The sequence below is a fragment of the Musa acuminata genome, chromosome BXJ1-7 (assembly GCF_036884655.1).
Source record: "Musa acuminata AAA Group cultivar baxijiao chromosome BXJ1-7, Cavendish_Baxijiao_AAA, whole genome shotgun sequence".
Lineage (NCBI taxonomy): Eukaryota > Viridiplantae > Streptophyta > Magnoliopsida > Zingiberales > Musaceae > Musa > Musa acuminata.
The window spans coordinates 4,846,848-4,866,026 of NC_088333.1; the positions used below are offsets into that span (position 1 = coordinate 4,846,848).

The following is a 19,179-nucleotide window of genomic DNA, read 5'->3' on the forward strand; positions in this document are numbered from 1 at the left end:
TCGGCAGGCATCGATACTTTTTTTGATTGAATTCATTATATTTGACTATATTGATGAACTATTAGATAAACCTAAGCTATTTAATAGTGCATGACATGTCTTATATTCGACTATATTTAAGTGTTTTTTCTGTTTGACAGATGAAGGCACTCTCTTCATTGTGTTTCGTCGAGAGCGAATTATGAGCGGGGGCGAAATGTGGTATGCGGCCGGATGTCTGGTACATCGCTCTGCACGCCTCATTGCTTTAACATTCATTTTACACCCCATTAGCTCAGCATGAGGTACCATTAACACCTATTATAAGAGTTTTAATGCATTATACTCATCCATTAAATCAGTCCATTTCTTATACGGTAAATGATATACACGCAAAAGTTTCAGGTATCATTTACACGCATGATCAAACATCATAGGTGCAATTTGTCGAATTGGACGCAGGATTAACAGGGAAAAGATTACATGCTTAGAATGCTAGGATGGTCAATATGTTAATTTGTAAGGTGTTAGGTAAATATTCAATATGCCGCAAGTTTGGTGTGCTTTTGTTTCGAGAGGATAGGACAGATACTTACGGAAAAGGCATTTCCATTTAATTACGTCCTTATGTGCCAGGATCTTTTGGGCCAAGCATCATAGTGTTGCAGGTCCATTGAAATCCCAGTTATTCTTGGGTCCTATATGGCTCCAGGCTTAATTTGAGATCTATGTACCAGCTCCTGTAGGCCTCCTTTCCTTTTCCTATATGGCCCTAGGTCTATTTTCTTCTTCATGCCGATATTATTGTATTTGTACTGTGTTCTTTATTATGGCGTGCCATAAAGTATTCTATATTGTGTGTTACGGATATCTATTTTATATTTACATCATCTTATTCCTATCATATGTTTTACTTATTTTTGTTATATGATTGTCATGTATTTTTGTTATCTTATGCTTGATGATCGCTTTAGTCACTTGCAACCTACTTGCATATCCACTCACAGATTATTTGTTTGCATGTGAATTTACAAAATTTGAACATTTTATTATATACGTTCCTTTGGCAATCTATCCTACTTGCAAGTAACCATATTTCTGTTTAATAGGCATCATCTGGATCTTTTAAATGTTTGGGTCGGCAGACCCTATCGTGTTTCGTGCACATGCGGTGGTATGTAGCGTCAACATAATATTTTTTTTTGATGATGTAGGTGAATAATATTATAGTCATGAAAATATTTTGTCTACGTTTATATATGAAAGATTTAAGTAGGATGATTCTGTCATATTACAAGAAGTCTAGTCAATCTTAACAGCATCACATGAAAACTAAAACCTAGAGGAGACTCGGCCAGTCCTGATTGTGTCGAGCTTGCCTCCCTAAGGTCATCCCACTTGCCATTGGTGTAGTCGAGTTTGAACCAGTAGAGTACTAACCCAATCTTGTTCTTGGTCAAGATGTTTGATCCCAATGTCACAGAAGTTACTGAAGAATCAACCCAATATTTTACTTCAGATGGTTTGATCTCACTAACCCAATCTCTTAAGTCACCACGTCTGATCCCCACGGCACACAACCATTTTCTGTACCAAACCTGTCGTAGGTCACAGCTTTCTCCTGGATGATGTCAAACAGTAAGACACTTTTGACATTTTCTTTCGAGAGTTTTTCTGTATATGTCCATGAGGTATGAAAGTGGATGATATACGATCCATGAATCTGTCTTTCATATAAGTAAGATCATATAGGAAACTAGAACCGGATATCCATCCAGATGTTCAGATTAGACATTAGACCGGAAAATGGAGAAAAGTTCAATCAGCATCAAAATATAATGGGCACAAATGTATAACAAATTTACATATTTTAAAATATCTAAAACATATACTTCTAAATATTTGAAAAAGTGAAACTCACTGATTGAACTCTATAAAAAAACATGTCACTTGAACAGCATATAAAACAGCTTTTTCATCAGCCGTAGTTTTTCTTACGGACATTTCAACAAACAGCTTTTTGCTACGTTTCCTCGACATGACTCATAGTGACTTGGCTCGCGAAAGGAAGTTATGTTGAAATCCTTTTGATGGGTAAGGTGGTTTTAGGGATTTTTCAGGAGGACGGTTGTTTAATTGTGGCTGAAATGAATGAGCCATGCTGTTGAATATTACAGTGCTGCTGCAAGGACAAGTACACATTGCGAGGGGAGAGAAACGGACAGAGGGAGAGATCGAGGCAAGAAAAGAAAATAAAAATGTGGTCATCTTTGATAAGTTCAAGACTATTAAATTCGATGTATTCCCATTGACAAATGCAGTAAAACGCTCCATGTCACAAAATTAATATTAAGATTGCATTATAAAAAACATTAGCTGCATCCGTACTACATGAACACGACAGTTGCACTAGTAACAAATACATAAATTTTTCTCATCGCATTGGAATTTGGTGCAGCGATTTGCACTCTTATTGATTCTTGCACTCGCAAGATCTTAGCATGGCTCTGAGGTCTTCGAGAATGCAGAAGAGAAATGGACGCCATGGTACAAACTCAAGAGGGTCTTAGAAACGACAGTGTATAACAGCGACCACAGATTCTACATGACCACCTATTGAAATTACCACGAGCTTGCGGAGGATGAAATATCAGGTGGCATAGGAACTGGAACTGCTCCTTCTAGCATCTGGGTCACCATGTGCATCGAGGGCCTTAGCGATGGATCCTCCTGGATACACCAAATAGCTGCTGTAACAAACCTCCCCACCCTACTTGAATCACTCATCGCCTCTTCATCATTCTTCAACAGGAGGTCCAACCTCCCGTCTTTGTAGCAATCATAAGCCCAGTACACCAGCACCGGTTCCTCCTCTTCCACTTCCCCAATCTCTGTTTCCAAGTTCTTCCTGCAGCATATGATCTCTAGCATCATCACACCAAAGCTGTACACGTCGACCTTCTTTGTGATTGCCATGCTCTTGAACCACTCTGGGGCAACGTACCCTCTGGTTCCCCTTATGCCGGTGATGGTGCGAGTCTGGTCGGATTTTAGAAGCTTTGCCAGCCCAAAGTCTGAAATCCTAGCGACAAATTTATCATCGAGGAAATTGCCCGTACAGACTGCCCGTGGAATAGGTAGAGGTAGGGCTTATGCCGACGATGGTACCATTGGAGACGGCATAGTACAGACTGCCAGTCTCGTTATAGACGAGCTGATTGCCAGAGCCGGTCGTGCCGGTGGACCAGTAGGCGACGTACTGGTTTCCGGTGGGAAGGGCCAGCGGATAGAGCACGAGGTTGCCGTCCGTCTGCGCCACCAGCTGGAAGCGGCCATCGGAGGTGTCCGAATCGGTGAGTTGGGAACGCAGGCTGGAGCCCTGGGTCAGGACTTGGCCCGGCAGGAGCGTGTCAGTGGGGAAGTCGAAGCTCTGCCATAGGAAGTTGGAGGAAGAAGCGGCGAGGACGAGGTTGCCTGTGTCGAGGAGGACAGCGAAGGAGGCGTTGGCGGCTCCGGCGTTCCAAACCTGCTTGCCGTCCTGGTCCTTGAGGGAGAGGCGGCCGTCGCTAGTGAGCTGCAGGGTGGAACCCGCAGCGACGGGAGCGTCGCGGTTGGCGGACCAGACGACGGCCTTAGGGGAGGTCGAGTCATACCAGACGGCGAGGAGGAAGAGGGAGGTGTCGCTGTCGAGGGGGTAGAAGCCTAAGGCGAAGTCGCCGGAGGGGGAGAGCCATGAACTGGGCGAGCCTTGAGCGGTGAGGGTGGTGCCTCGTGTGATATTGGCGTATCTCTGGCCAGCAGCGGTAGCTGTGATTACTTGGGTTAACAAGAGGAAGACGAGGATGAAGGGAGGAGTCATAATGAGATTGGCAGAGGGTTTGTGTGCGAGATGATGAATATGGTGTCTCATGATTCGTCGACCTGCTGGGAAACGTTCGGAGACACCATTACCTTGTTAAAAGGGGAACGTCGCACAGGTCTTTGTCTTCGTTGACTCCCAAGTCAGTCTGCGTGTTAAATGTTTTACGATTTGTGTGGCTACTGATGGGAGAACCAGTGCTTGCAATTTCTAACCACTCATAGACACTCAATTCGACCAATAGTATGCTGACGGAGACGCAAGAGAGCTTTTCTACGCGGGGACTCCGTCGTCGCCGTGCTTTCCCCGCTTGGTAGCCTATACTAGTCATCTCAGTACATTTCGCCATCGTGTCGTCTGTACGCGTCACGACCATTTATTTATGCATCTTTATTACTATTACAGGAGGGAAACAAGCGCATTATAAGTCATCTGTGTTAATTTTCACTTTTTATTTTAATTTAATTTTTTTTCTTACTCCCCTTTCCTCTTTTTTTTCTTTTCCTCCTTTTATATTAATTTTCCTCTCTTCTCTCTTATCTACTCTTCTTCCTCTCCTCTTCCATAATTCTTTCTATTCTCCCTCTTCTCCTGTCATGGAACGGATATGATGACTGGGCCACTTAAAAAGATAAGAATAAAGGATTATCTTGATTGGGGTTAATATTACTCAAATAACTTCCACCATAATTCATCTTGATTTTGCTTGTGTTGAAAATTAGACCTGTTTAGCTACTGAGTTTCTATGATTCTTAAAAGAACTGATTGGATTAATCATTTCAATTTGGTCTTTTTTATATGCCTGATATTTTAATAGGATCCATACCTATGATTCGTTAGAAAACTAATTAGTTTCACAGTTCAATTCCGTTTTTGGGCATATCCAATCTGCCAATACAATTATAAAGCAAGAAAACATTGATTTATAAACCGAAAAGTGATGCATCTATCTCAATCATGGAAGGAAAATTGTTCAGACATTTACAATCAGAGATTGATTACATAGCAATTCGATTTATACTGAGGTCTCAAGACCATATCAGTTCACTTATATACACGTCCTCAAGAAGAGCATGACAACATGCACACACCTGGCCTGGAAGACCACTCTGGTGGTAACCCTGCATATTTCTCCATCCTCGGTTGTTCGTTGTATGGATCCTCCACTAGTTTCAGCAGCCTGCGGACTTCGCTGTAGTCTCCTTGCTCGGCCGCATCAATGGCACTTTGGCACAGATAGTTTCGCAAGACATACTTGGGGTTAACAGAGTCCATTGCAGCCTTTCGTCCTTCGTCCAGGATGCCATTAGAAACCAGCTTCAGAAGAAACAAGAAAAGAGTCTGTTAGGAAAGAGTGAAATAAGCAAACCAGCCCCTCTTCTTAAAGAAATGTAGACATTAAGCTCGCAGCAACCTGTCGGCCAGACTTTGGGCACCATAGCCACTAGAGGGAGCACAAAAACATTGTTTCTTCTCATACATAACCTAACAATTAGTCTACCTACAACTTAACCTTGAACGCTATTTGCTTCTATGATCAAATGTGATCATCGTCAAAAAATTATCTGATTTACTTCGGAGCGACTTATGCACTTATTTTCTGTCCATTGCAGTTGCAAATCTTGCAAATAAGAGATAAACAAATGCCTTAATCACAAAATTTGCTATTTGCATGTACTCTTTCTGTACGAACTCTATCCATGTGACATTTAATTCCTCTCGCATGCCATTCGATCTCAACATTTGTCAAGCTGTATCTCAAAACTTCCTCTAATGCTACTTAGGTGACCGTGATAGCTCATTGAATCCTCCAATTAGGCCTCTCCATCTAGACTTAACTATTGATCACATCCCTAACTTATGTGGATTACATGCTAAATCCCTACTACACCAGATGTGATCAGAACCAAAACGGATGTCCACTACCTGGATATTATAAAACGATACTAAAGTAAAAAGTATCATGAAAAATCATACCTCCTCGAGATAGGTTTTCACCCAACTGGTCCATGCCTCCTTTCTCTCCTGGTTGATGTCCGGCAAAACAGCTTTAAGAGGGACGAGGAGCTCATTGTTGGGAATAGTAGTGTCTGCTTTTAGACTTGAAAGCAACCGAAAGAAATTTGTGTAATCAACTTTGTCAGTAGCCATGTTGTTGAGAAGGTCACTTATGAGTTGTTGGCTGTACTTGGATAGACCTAGCTTTCTTGTCATTATGGATTGGTATTCATCCATAAACTTATTAGCGTATCTGCAGAAACACAAACATCCAAGACAAATGTCAATAATCGACTATGTTTTTCGACACATAATCAAGAACAATTTTTCAAAACATATTATCATCCAGAACCAGAGAAAACCTTTCCATTGCATAGTTGGCCTCTTCGTTGTTGATCAACTGTGCAGCTGATAAAGTTGCAGTAAATTGTCCAATATTCCACAAGCCAATATCAGGCTGGTTAGCAAAACAGTACCTTCTCCAGGGAAGATCTGTAGTATTTGGAGTATATCTTGGATCAAATGCATCCAAAAAACCAAAAGGCCCATAGTCGATAGTCAAACCCAAGACACTCATGTTGTCTGTGTTCAGAACACCATGAGTGAAGCCAACCCCCTGCCAACTAGCAATCAAGGAAGCAGTGCGCTCAGCAACCTCGACTGACCAAGCTGATATGATGAGTGCAATAAAAGGCAGCCAAAGAATTAGGGATTTACAGATATGTTGACCTTGTTTCTATATGATATACCACTTATGCAGATAACCTTAAAAACTACTGTGTGTGGATCACATTACCTGCATATTTGTTAGATGTCAGATCCACTACTGAAGAACCCTCTACACCAACCTCAAGAGACAACTTATCACTTTTTTTCATTGTCCCGATTTGGGGAAAATGATGGCGGATTGTGTAATCTGCCAAAGTACGAACTATATCAAGGTCTTCTTTTCCCCTAGAGGCATGAATTTGATATGAACCAAAACGCAGGAAGGACTGAGCAACACGGCAAACAATTGCACCAGGTTCATCCCTAGGATTGCCACTGCAAGGAACATGGGCATAAATAAGTGAAGGATGATATCATCAAAAGCAAAAGGTTCTTCATGATAGTTTACCCATCAGAGGACGCTAATTCATCAATTTAACAGAATCCAATGTTTTAACTATCCAGGCATTAAGATAAGCACTTCATGATCTCTCATTAACAAAATGCTGCATTCCATACCTTGTTATAGAAAACTATGATGAAAGGAAAAACATTAACATTTCTTAGGAAATGTCTGAAATTATATATGTGTGTGCCACCACAAAGTGCAACTGTCTATAATCTATGGAGGTTCCTATCAAACTCTAAAAAATACCAAATATGATGCAACAAATCTGTGAAAAACCGTGTGATGCAGCATTTTGTTATATATACAAGCCGAGAAAAAAATAGCTACAAATATGTGCAGTAGTGACATACTCGTAAAACATGTCTCTGTCAATAGTCTAGGAAGTTTCCTATCTAATTCTAAAGAATACCAACCACGATGCAGCAAATTTGTGAAAATGTGTGTGATGCAGTGCTTTGTTATATATACAAGCGGAGAAAAATTAGCTACAAATATGCTCCACAGTGACATACTCATAAAACATGTCTCTGGTAACAAATTTGCCGGTGGTGACAAGGCAAAGTGCACGGGTAGTAGGAATTCGAAGTCCATTCATTGCCTCACTGCAAAGGAATTCACGGATGCTACTACGAAGAACTGCCAGACCATCTGCAAATCGGCTATAAGGAGTCTTTCCAGCACCCTTGAGCTGCAACTCCCATCTTTCATCTTGAGAATTCAGAATCTCACCAAGAGTTATTGCACGTCCATCCCCTAGCTGACCAGCCCACCTACCAAACTGGTGACCACCATAGCACTGAGCATAAGGCAACCTATAATAAACAATTCATTCAGGCCCTTGTCACATATGAAGTGAAGGGGATGGTGCAGAATCAAAGTTTATTGTTCATAACTGACCCTTCTTTCAAAGGTAGTGCTCCAGCAAATATTATAGGGAAATCAGGCCGTATGAACCTGCAACCAGATATCACTATACAAGTCAAAATAAGGCTCAATGCAAATAGCATATTACCCCAAAAAAAGAACAAGTCAACAGAAATCCATGTAAAATAGCCCCCCAAAAAATAAAACCATACAAGGTTCCCAAAATCTCATGTGTTTTGCACAAACTGGAAAAGGAGAACAAAATCCTAAATATACCAAAAAAATTCTTATGTGTGTCTTGCAATAGACTCTTCGTCTGCCAGGGATTTCAGATTTAGTGATCCATGTGGGAGATAAACAGAACAGATGTATAGATTATATTCCTGGGAAAATTGTACATTCTATAAAATGTTGAGTTGCCAAATTGTGAATCAAACAAGAAAAAGAAACTTGTCTCATTTTTTACTTTTGCTTTTAAGACAAGTCTGCATATGAATGACAGTTGATGAAATTTGGTGAAAAATGCTGGTGTGTTTGTATGAAAATTATGCATATAATAGAATTTAAGCTGGTGAACAACTGTAAGTTTAGTTAGTAAAGATGTCTACTCTTTCTGATCCAGATCAAGCAACTCAGCAACTGATTCTGACCAAGCTACAAGTTCAGGGTTTTCCACTTCAGCAGATGGAGATACTCTACTGTAACAAGCATGAAGCACCTGGAAACCATTTGGAAACAGATTAGCCGCTTCCTAAGGCCTCAACTCTCTTCATCAACTCATTATGATTGTCGAGACCAGCCTATAATATCTTATTCTTGCAAAAATATCGACATAAACTTACACTCAGAAGTAATGATGATGAGAACAATAACAAGGGCAAGAATGAAAATGATAATACGAAGAACTATCTGACACGCGTGTGACCAAAGAATCCAAAGGGGAACAGAACGAGGATGGACGAATACGATCTAATCTTGATCCAACCGGCAAAATAAATCCCGAAACAAGTACCTGACGGGGGATCGTATCAGTTCTTGGATCGCCAGGCAGCTCCCGCACGAAGGAGTGATCCCAATTTAGCGCCTCGACCTTCAGCCGCCCCCTCTTGCTACCATCGGCCCCTGGAACCCGCGCCTCCGTCTTGGACTCCATCAGACAAACGATGGAGTACCTTCGCCCACCTGCCCCATCTCCGATCTGGCGATCGGGTCTCCCCCGATGCAGGAGAACGCATCTCCGTGCATCCGATAACCGATTCGGACGCCACCAAAGGTGAGTGGACCGAGAGATCGAGACGAAGAGGAGAGAGGAAATGGAAGAGGAAGAGGGCGAGGAGGAGGAGGGCGAGGGAGTCCTCGGTAGGCATTGGAGAGGGAGAGAGGCGAAATGGCTCAGCATCGCGCCCACGTTTTGATGATGCAGTAAGGATATCTTCCCGTTTCTTCGGGTGGTCGTTCAAAATAGAGACTCTATTATATATATATGAATTATCGAAAAAAATCGTTCTTTATTTTCCAGAAAGCATTTCTTAGAATTTTAAAATAATTCTCCTCTTTTACCTCATACTTAAAATATTTTTTTCCGTATAAATTGATAAAGCAGTCTATATGTACAATATTTTGAGGAATATAATGTAATACCACAAGTGTTTCCAGCTTATTCTCAATGAATTCATACGTGATTAAATAGATCGGAGCCCAAAACGAATTAATTGACTCGATGTGGATTAACTAGATTCGGGTCTGGGCCGAGCCCAAATCCGAATTGATTGGGCGTAGCCCAAGTGTTATCCAGACCCGAACCCGTCCGATTGCCATCCATCGAGCGGAACTTACAATAGGAATTAACTGTTAAAAAGGTTGCACTATAAAATGCGTTGGAATCCGCCCTTTCACGCCTTTTGCTTCCCCTCGAACCCTCGCTCCCTCCCCTTCGTTTGCTTCCCATCGCCTCCTCAGCTCCGATCCCCTCGAAACGCCCCCAAATTCCCGTCGCCCGATTCCGATTTCTGATCGAATCGTGTTGTCATGCTCTACTCGAGGGGTCGTTTTCTCCGCTCGAGCTGACCGAAATAGATGCTGGAGCTGCCAGATCACTCCCTTTGGTCACTCCGAATTGGTTCTTAGTTAAGAGAAAGCTCCTCCTCTTTGATTTTGACGTGATTGGCAGTCCTTGGGGTCTACCACCGCCGGGATTCGGTACCCAAAGGGCTTCCGACATGGAGTTTGATCCTTCCGATAGCAGTGGTAAGCGTTTCTTTAGCATTCTTCCAATCTTATCATGCTTTTATTTGTGATTTAGGGTTATATTTTTTCGTAAGCCATCGTCGATGTTCCTCGTACAATGCGTTTTTATTCATTTCGTTGGATCAGAGTTGTTTGCTATAGTGAAAAACCAGAGGTCGGGAAACTAGGATTTTGAGCTTGATTTGCTGCTACTCAGGTCCAGCGTCTTGAAGTTCCAATCAAACTTCTCTACCTTTGTTTGTCTGCTCCGGTAAATACTGATCGTAGGCATTTATAGTACTTCTGAGCCACACTATGTTACCGCAATTGGAACACAAGTCTAATGAGTAGATTTCCCTTTCTATTAGTCAGTCAAATCTCAGGAATATGTAGCAAAGTTGTCATCAGCTCAACTTTTCTACGGGATGGAGGTTTCTATTTTGTGAAAAATTTCCTGTTAGTGAGGACCTTAATGTACTTGTCATTTGTTAGAAATTTTACTTCAGTTTGATTTTGAGTCATTCGGTGATTGTGGCAATGCGACAGGTAACAGTTTTTTGTTTTCCCTAAGCTGTATTCAGATGAGACATCCCTTTTTTACCCTGGACCACAATGAGATGAGTTCCCGTGGGCTGGATAAAGAGATCTATCATGGAGCATTCATTCTTAGCATCTTTGGCAATCTTTTTTACCTTTTTATGTGCTTGTAATATGGCGCTATTCATTCTATTGTCACTAAATGGTTGCAGGAACTGATGATGATCTTCCTCCGCCGCATCAGAATAGGGGTATAAGAGGAGGACAAGTGACTGGTAATGGAAGAGCAACTATTGGCGCTATTCCATATGGTAGAATGCAGAATGATATGGAAACCCAAATACATCGACTTGAGCAAGAGGCATACAGTTCTGTTCTTCGAGCATTTAAGGCTCAGTCTGATGCCATTACTTGGGTAATTATCCACATAAAATGACCATAGCTGTTTTGTATTAGTCTATTCTTTTTTCACATGTAAATTTTGCTTACTAATTGGTTTCCGATGAGCATATTTCTTCAGGAGAAAGAAAGTTTAATAACCGAACTCAGAAAGGAGCTCAGAGTGTCGGATGAGGAACATAGAGAACTATTAAGCAGGGTTAATGCCGATGACATTATTCGAAGAATAAGGTTTGCTAATAAATAGATTTATGGGATCACGGCCAATGATCTATTGTTGTCTGTTTTTTTTTCCCCTTCATCGTTACTTTTATTTAGGGAATGGAGGCAAGCAGGTGGACTCCAATCTGGGATGTTTAATAATGTTCAACCAGATGTACCTGTACCAAGTCCCACCATCTCAGCCTCTCGAAAGAGGCAAAGAACATCACAGCCTGTACCTTCGTTGTCCTTGGATGCACCATCTCCTGGTCTGCAATCACAGCCTGTTGTGGCTCCCATGCAGCCATCATCATCAGCTGCAAAAAGGGGAACTGCAACAGCAGCCAAGGGAAAAAAACCCAAATCAGTAAGTTATTGGGCTTACGACAATGCATATAGTTACTTGTTTCTTAGAATTGTATGTTACTTAGACATGTACACAATAGTTTTCTATTGAAGTTATATCGAAATTGCAGGCTCAGACGTTGCCTGGTGTATCTTCGATGAAGTCTATGCAGTATCCTTCTGCAGGTCCTAGTGGAAGAAGCCAAGTGGCAAGTAGGAATTCTTCAGGTGCTCCTATGATTGATCCAGCCAAAAAGACACCATATGATCCACTAATTGGGCGAAAGGTCATGACTAGGTGGCCTGAAGATAATAACTTTTATGAAGCTGTTATTACTGATTATAATCCAGTTGAAGTGAGTTTGTTAAGTGCTCCAGCTTTCTTCCTTGTTGTTTTTGTAGCATTGCTTGTTTTTAATTTTTTTATCATCAACACTTGGTAGGGTCTTCATGCTCTGGTTTATGATATTGACACGAAAGATGAGACATGGGAATGGGTCAATTTGAAGGATGTAAGTTAATTGTTTTTTACTATGTCAAAGTTACATTGCCTATGTTATGCCCAGTGACTATTTCCAACAATGGATAGTGTATTTCTTTTTGACCTTGCATGGACATTATTTTAGCTTATTTTTATTGGTAGAAACTTGTGGAATTATTAAATCACAGTGAGTGCTCCAAAGATGTGGTTCCATGTGATGGCTTGAAGTCATTATGTTGTATTGAATAAGATTGAATCGCCTCCCAGTCTGCCTTAGTGCTGTCTTCCCAGTAGACATGGGTCACACAAAGGGGTACTACCCTTTTACATATGCAGTATATATTTTTCTAGGAGAGGAACCATCGACTCTGGAGGCTTTGGTGTTTTGTGACCAATAAAATTTGGATTTAGAAACAAGTAACAACTGATTCCAGCTCCTTAATTGGGAAGTCTCAATCTACTAAAATAGTGTCAGACTGAACTTCATAACCCTGCAGAAAAGTTGATGAAAGAGAAGGGTTTAACATATGGCATAATGTAAAATACTGAATTGCTTCTTTAACAAATAAAGAAGGTAAGAAAGACACTTAATTTTTACTATTAGGAGAGGGTTATGATTAAGTTTGCTACTACCATGCCTGAACTAGGACAGAAAAGGCCTACAATAAGGTGTTTTTTGGTACTTCTTTTTGTTCTGGCTTTTTGCTCTGATGGAATTTTCTTTAAGGTTCCACTAGAATTTATTATGAGGATCCTTGTCTTTTATTGTTTCCATAGGTCTCTTACAAAGTCCATCTTATAGCTGTACCTATTTGTTTGACAATGCACTTAAAACTTTGGTCTCTCCCAGTGATAAACTTGTTAGGTTGCATATGACATGTTCCATTCTCCTTCATTTCCATTTTCAATACTTTATCAATGAAAGGGAACATCAATTTGCTATAGTTAAATATTGATTCATAAAGTTTAGTTAATTATTGCTGGTTGGAAATCATATTTGGACTTTTATGTTATGTATGGTGACTTTCCCTTTGAATTGCTTACACCCTCAAAGCATTTTTTTGTTGTTTCTCATTTTTGATGCTCATGGTTATTTGATAATTACTAGTGAGTGAACTATTAACTGCTCACTGGTAGCTGGTTATCAGGGTTTCAGAAAAGAATGTGGAACTTACATTCCACTCTTGTATTTGCTCTATTGCACTTTGGTTGAATAAACGTGCACAAATTTGATTCTCGTAATGCAGAATGTGGATGTATTACTGATTTATTTATGGAAGCGATCTAGATATTCTTTCCATTTAAAGAAACTGCATTACAGCTTTCCAGGAGCATGAGATCAAAAAGTACTTTGTTACTAGTGTTATAGACTAACTAGTGGTAGCCTTCATCTTGGAGATTGTCTAATACCTAAAGTTAGAGCTGTTCCGAGAATTGTGAGAAAAAGAATAAAAGGATCTTTCAGAATATTGATGTTGCTTGAAGTTCATTTTCCTAGGTTAACTCGATATAGCATGCATCCTCAAAGAAATACAAGCTTTGAGTAGGTGTTTAGTTGTTTCCTGGTGTAACATATCTTGCACATTTCTTATCCTTGTACCCCTACTCCCCCATCATATGGTCATTGTTGGTTGTGCACTTCCATATTAACAGAATTAAGAGGTTCTTAAAATACTTCAAACACACATTATAGCCAAGACTACCTGATATTTAAAGCTTGATATGGTAACTGACACAGGAAAACGATTTCAGATGGCATATCTTTGCAGACCTAATGGTATGGAGGACATACCATAGTGCAAGTTATAAATGTTTGCACAGTTTAACTAAATGGCTTTCTGCTGGACATAGTGCCATGTAGAGGAGGATGCCAAAAAGCAAGCCAATATAGGTCTATGCACCTTTGTGCAACTTCCATTACCGTTTCTTGATGGAGTTCAAGTTAAAATACTTCACAATACTTCACACACGAGTGGACTTTGGGGTGTAGAAACTTGGAAGTCTTGATTTATGCTAACAGAGCACTTTAACTTACATGCTAAGTGCCTCATTTATTTCTCTCCTCAAATTTGTATAGTATGAGAACCTTTGAAGATGTTGGTTACCATCTTACAGTAACTTTTGGGAATATAGATTTTTAAATCGAAATTAAAAAAAAAAAAAACTAAATGTGGCTTGTGTTTTTATCTACAAGATAGTTTACAGGTACAGGCCACATGAAAGCATTTTGTGTGAACTGACTGTTATCATATAATCTGATAGACATGTGATAACCATGTATTATTACACTGAAAAGTTTCTTATGCTCATGGCAAGTTTGTTCCTTGCAGCTTATGCCTGAAAGTACTTTCAACTACCATCTGTCCCATGTAATATTTTGGGCTTTATGCCTAGTATCAAATTATTCGTTTATTCAGTTTTTGTGGTTAGGTAAGTTTAGCATATGATTATCAGAATCTCTGTTGCCATTTACTGTTTCTCAATGGAATTTTCTGATCTCTAAAATTCAGTATTTAAGTTCAGCTGTTCTGGATTTTCTTCCGGGAGGGAGATTAGTGGACTTTCATATGATTCATGTGACGTTTATTTATGGTTCTCATGTAAAAGTAAACCCTACTAATTCATTCACATCAGCAGCGCTGTCCTTAGAAACCAATGGATCAACTTTTATTTTTATCTGATGGCTAACCTGAATCACGTCCTAATTGTAGATTTCCCCGGATGATATACGATGGGAGGGCGGGGACCCGGGTATCAGTCATCGGCCTGGCCAGGGTGGGGTTAAAAGGTCAACTGGCCGTGGTGGTGGCATTCCAGGAGCAGGAAGGGGAAGAGGAACCATGAAGAATCAGGCTAAGAAACAGTTTCCTCCTTCCCAAAATGGCATCGGCAAGAAGCGTGCCGGTGACATCGAGATCCTTCACACCGAGACACTTATAAAGGAAGTATGTATTTTACGAATTCATGGAACATATTGTCAACTGTTCTATCATCTGACAGGATATTCATGGAACATTGTCAACTGCCGTGTCATTTGACAGCATATTTTTCTCTCATCTCTTTCCTGCTTCAATCAGGTGGAGAAGGTTTTCGGTGCGAGCCATCCTGACCCGCTCGAGATCGAGAAGGCCAAGAAGTTGTTGAAAGTAGGGAAAACATGCCACCTCGCTCCTTTATTCAGCATCAATGTGTTTGTCTGAAATAACATTGAGGTGCCCCATCTTTGCAGGAGCATGAACAATCACTGATCGATGCTATTGCAATGCTTGCTGATGCATCTGATGGTGAGAGTGGTAAATACATGTAGCTCGATTCTCCATTCATGTCGTGCATGAGATCCTCCGATTCTAAAAAGTCTCTTCTCCATCTATAATATTCCCCATGTGTCATCAAAGCTTTGCATGTGACAAAGCAGAACCAGTTGAATCTGTTATCCGCTCAATATAATAGGCTGGTTGGTAATCACTGCTTACCGATGTCTGTCTTTTTGCCTCCGCCGCAGCAATTACCAAATCAAGAGAATTCCACCATGGTGTCTTTCTTTCCTTTCCTGTAGAACCGGGCGTCCTTTGGTTTCTGTTTGTTTGCTAATTGGCAACTTTTGATAAGCTCAATTAAGAAGTCAAGTTATATACTCTGGATTCTTTTAGATCCTTGCAACTGGGCGACGGAGGCTAACATGCCCTCTCTTTTTGTTGGCAGAAGAGGGCGAGCACCAATTCCCGCACCAGCAATCCATGGGATGGGGAAACCGGCGGCAGTACGGTGGGAACCAGCAAGCAGATAAGTACCGTGGCGATGACGTGACTGCCGGTGGAGGTAGAGAAGGTTCTGATGGCGACCGTTTGGTTGGACATGGTGACGATGATGACACATAGATTCCATATGCCATTTGGTGTGTGGAAAATTGCAGTCTCTTTCGCAAGATATTGATCGCTGGCAACTTAACTGTAACCTCGTCTCAAGGAAAGCATGCTGAGGAATGTAGGAATGTGCCTCTCCTTGTAAATGCTTTTAGAACGGTTGCCGATTATTAACATCCTCGCAAGGGTCGAATGAATGTGTGTGTTCTTTCTAAGTGTAACTCTTATCAGATTATATAACAAACTCCCTTTTAGCAGCAGCAGTGAAGCTCTCCGTAAATCTTCTTCGTCACTCACAAAACAAACTTTGTTTCCTGCAGTAGTTGCTGTGGCCGTCGGAAGAATCTTTAAGTAGCATTAGAACCTGCAAAATTCAACAAATGATTAAACTACGGGAGTGTTTTGTACTCGCTTCCTATTTCTTTTAAATTATATGTATCAGGGATTACATGACATCCATTTTAAACCCACAGGTGACTGATCAAAGGTAGATTTTGTAGCACTCAGTACACAAAGCATTATAATATGTTACTCGTCTTAAGATCCAAGAACATCCATTAAGTGTAAAAACCAATCAAAATAAACATACAGTAAGCACAGCATCAAGTACCAGACTACAATCAAACTCTGAACTTAAAACATGGGCGGCTACAATGGATACTGTCAAACACCTTCCACCTCAAAATGCATTCCTAGGTTTTAAAAGTTGGAGTTTGGTTAAAGATCAGCCCCCTTCATAATCGAATTGGATCGGTTGAATCAGCAAGGATAATTTTAGAGTCTAGACGTCGTCGGGTTTAGCATGAACAGATTTTAGCAAGAAAAGGTGCACATAAATATAGATATATGAAGTTAAAGAAAACAAACAACACTCTGTTACAGTACAAAGGAAAAGGAATTATGAGCAGCTAAAACAAGCAAGGCCAAGAAACTTCCTGAACAAAGAATTGACATATAGAAAACTCTCTCTCTCTCTCAAGAGCTGGATAAACACCACAATGATAAAGAGACTCAAGTTTAAAGATGAAATGCTTTTGCAACAAAATTCTCTTGGCAGTTAATTATTCTAGTAAGGGAGAAACTAAAGCGCAAGTAGTAATCAAAGATAAAAGGAACGAGTTAAATGCCTAAACCAACCAAAGGTCGCCTCGCATGACTTTTGCCTTAAATATCTTAGACAAACATGCAGTGAGATCGAAGGGCGAAATTACTGACACAATAAAAAAAAATACCCCATAAATTAAAACAGACTTCTAATGAATGTCGAAGAAATACTTACCCACTCTGCTATCGTAGTAAGCGCTCCACTCCACTACTAGTGGCTAAACTTCTTTCCTAAGAATGAGTCTCTACCAACAAAGGTCAGATTGCACTATATGATTAAACCTATGTTTCTCCATTGCATAATAAAATGAGGAAAATGTGGCACAATACTTCTCTAGAGGTATTTGGGATATGTACATAAGAGTAACCCACCCCGGTATCTAACCTTTCTATGTTGATGAGGTTCACATATACACACACATAATGATTTTACTTGACTCTTTTATGTTAGGCCTCCATCAATCTTCTTGTCCATCTCACTATACGATCAAATGAATTTACCACAATTTCTTTTACAAGAAACAAGAAGTGGAATATCGATTTAACAGATCAATTTGTTTTTCTAATGTGAATGATCGGTAATAGATGGAAAGAAGTAGAACAAAAACAAAGAAACTATTCAAAAAGATGAAGCCAACATCATTGTGTTTCGATGCCAATAAAATCTTGAAAAGGAACATGAATTCTAAGTATTCAAATCTTTTAATATTGAGTTTATAGGATGACAACAACATAAACAAATGTGTTTCTAACCAAGTAAAACAATAGAAAAAAGTGGAGTCAAGTAAGCAGAAAACTAAGCATCCAATCCCCAATCCTAGAAGATGCTTTTAATTGGCCCCTTACCAATCACTACCAGCAATAACATTGCAAAGCTACTTCTCTTGGGGAAGAACATAACGCAAAGGAAGCTTCAAATTTACCTTCAGCTATTCAGGAGGATCAGATCATCTGATGCAACACTCTACTGTGGAAACCTGCTCGGATCAAATTACAAGTTAGTTCAAAGCCTAGATTGACTGGAAAAGCGAAGGTCCAGTACGAATACGCAATCCCATGAGCCTATCCCATCCCAAATTGACGAGGCCAAAGTAAAACCCTAATCCACATGTTCTCACGATCAACTAGTGGGTCTCTACCAGAAATCTAATCCCAGCAGAAGAGAAGAAGAATTGTTCTGTTTTATAACCAAGATCTAGAATGTAATTCGACGAGAGAAATTGTTTCGCGATGCAAAAAACAATCAACAGCGGCGATCGGAAAGAGGTGGACTGATTAGGCGACCCATCGCTGCACAAAAGATAAAAGGCCCCGTAAAAACGATCGCGGGGCGGAAGAGAAAGAGGGGCGCACCTGATGAGTTCATTCTGGATTGGGTTCTCCGATTCGATTGACCAACAACAAACCCCTTCCGAAAGATTCACCGAGTGGGGGTTCCATTGGATCCCCAGAGAGACAGAGAGAGAGAGAGAGAGAGAGAGAGAGAGAGAGAGAGCGAGAAGGGGGAGGATATCCTTCTTCGGTTGTGTTGGGCGTGTCGGGTGGGTGGAAAGCGACGGTGGCGTGGAAGCGGACGTTAGGACGAGGGAGACGAGGGACAGTAAAGATAACGACGCAGAGGGAACGGTGCGTTGCCGACGTCAGGGACGACTCGGTCCCGCAAAGTTAACCGGCAGAGCTCTCACGTTGCAGATTATTATTACAGAACAACGTCGAACAATGAGAATAAAATAAGAAATTATGAACAAAATAAAATCGATAATATAGAAACCGTCAATACTGAGGAATTGTCAATAGTAAAAATAAATAAATTTATTATTACTTTTATGAATTACTTACTACAGTAATCTTAATTATGATTATAGAAGAAATATATTCTTATTATTTTAGATATGACATTTTCCCTTTCTTTCTCCTTTTATTATTATCAAAAGAAATAGTTAATGTATTGGTCAGTCCAACGAATACGTAGGATTGTTTGAAATATCTTCAATGTGAAAATGTCGAGTTCTTAATATATTACCTGCACGAAGACTAAGATCGGGAGAGATTTCTCTATTCAATCCCTTCAACAAGTTAGTAACCCGAGTGAGTGTGGAAGCCTTTGATTGCATCTAACAACCTCCCATTAACCTTTTATCCACGCGGTTGATGAAGAGGGATATCCTATAATCGCTTGCCTTAGACCCTTTGTCCACATGAATAG

The 19,179-nt window shown here is 40.4% G+C and overlaps 3 protein-coding genes and 1 long non-coding RNA gene across 7 annotated transcripts; 1 reads left to right on the forward strand and 3 right to left on the reverse strand.

Annotated features, from left to right (window-relative positions):
* Positions 1 to 2,314: 2,314 nt before the first annotated feature.
* LOC135678385 (G-type lectin S-receptor-like serine/threonine-protein kinase LECRK1) lies at positions 2,315 to 3,923 on the reverse strand. The gene has a single exon (XM_065191130.1). It carries the CDS (start codon positions 3,887 to 3,889, stop codon positions 3,077 to 3,079), a length of 813 nt encoding a protein of 270 aa, XP_065047202.1. The 5' UTR covers positions 3,890 to 3,923; the 3' UTR covers positions 2,315 to 3,076.
* An 873-nt stretch (positions 3,924 to 4,796) lies between these two features.
* On the reverse strand, positions 4,797 to 9,257 carry LOC135678386 (uncharacterized). Its single transcript, XM_065191131.1, has 8 exons — positions 8,830 to 9,257; positions 8,426 to 8,535; positions 7,851 to 7,907; positions 7,466 to 7,765; positions 6,633 to 6,880; positions 6,199 to 6,505; positions 5,816 to 6,089; positions 4,797 to 5,155 (listed from the first exon to the last, which is right to left on the reverse strand). Exons 1-8 carry the CDS (start codon positions 9,214 to 9,216, stop codon positions 4,901 to 4,903), a joined length of 1,938 nt encoding a protein of 645 aa, XP_065047203.1. The 5' UTR covers positions 9,217 to 9,257; the 3' UTR covers positions 4,797 to 4,900.
* A 450-nt stretch (positions 9,258 to 9,707) lies between these two features.
* LOC135678387 (protein EMSY-LIKE 3-like) lies at positions 9,708 to 16,129 on the forward strand. 4 transcript variants are annotated; one of them, XM_065191132.1, is made up of 10 exons: positions 9,708 to 10,064; positions 10,793 to 10,995; positions 11,101 to 11,210; positions 11,298 to 11,547; positions 11,657 to 11,881; positions 11,969 to 12,037; positions 14,718 to 14,951; positions 15,084 to 15,152; positions 15,236 to 15,299; positions 15,709 to 16,129. In XM_065191132.1, the coding sequence occupies exons 1-10, from the start codon at positions 10,037 to 10,039 to the stop codon at positions 15,882 to 15,884; spliced, it is 1,428 nt and encodes a 475-aa protein (XP_065047204.1). In that variant the 5' UTR covers positions 9,708 to 10,036; the 3' UTR covers positions 15,885 to 16,129. The 4 variants fall into 4 exon arrangements, with proteins under 4 accessions (XP_065047204.1, XP_065047205.1, XP_065047206.1 ...); XM_065191133.1 differs by having other exon boundaries at positions 15,712 to 16,129; XM_065191134.1 differs by having other exon boundaries at positions 15,236 to 15,290.
* LOC103990464 (uncharacterized) lies at positions 14,941 to 18,546 on the reverse strand. The gene is made up of 3 exons (XR_672122.3): positions 18,327 to 18,546; positions 17,897 to 17,950; positions 14,941 to 16,233 (listed from the first exon to the last, which is right to left on the reverse strand). It is a non-coding gene; the product is annotated as an uncharacterized LOC103990464 (long non-coding RNA).
* Positions 18,547 to 19,179: the final 633 nt, after the last annotated feature.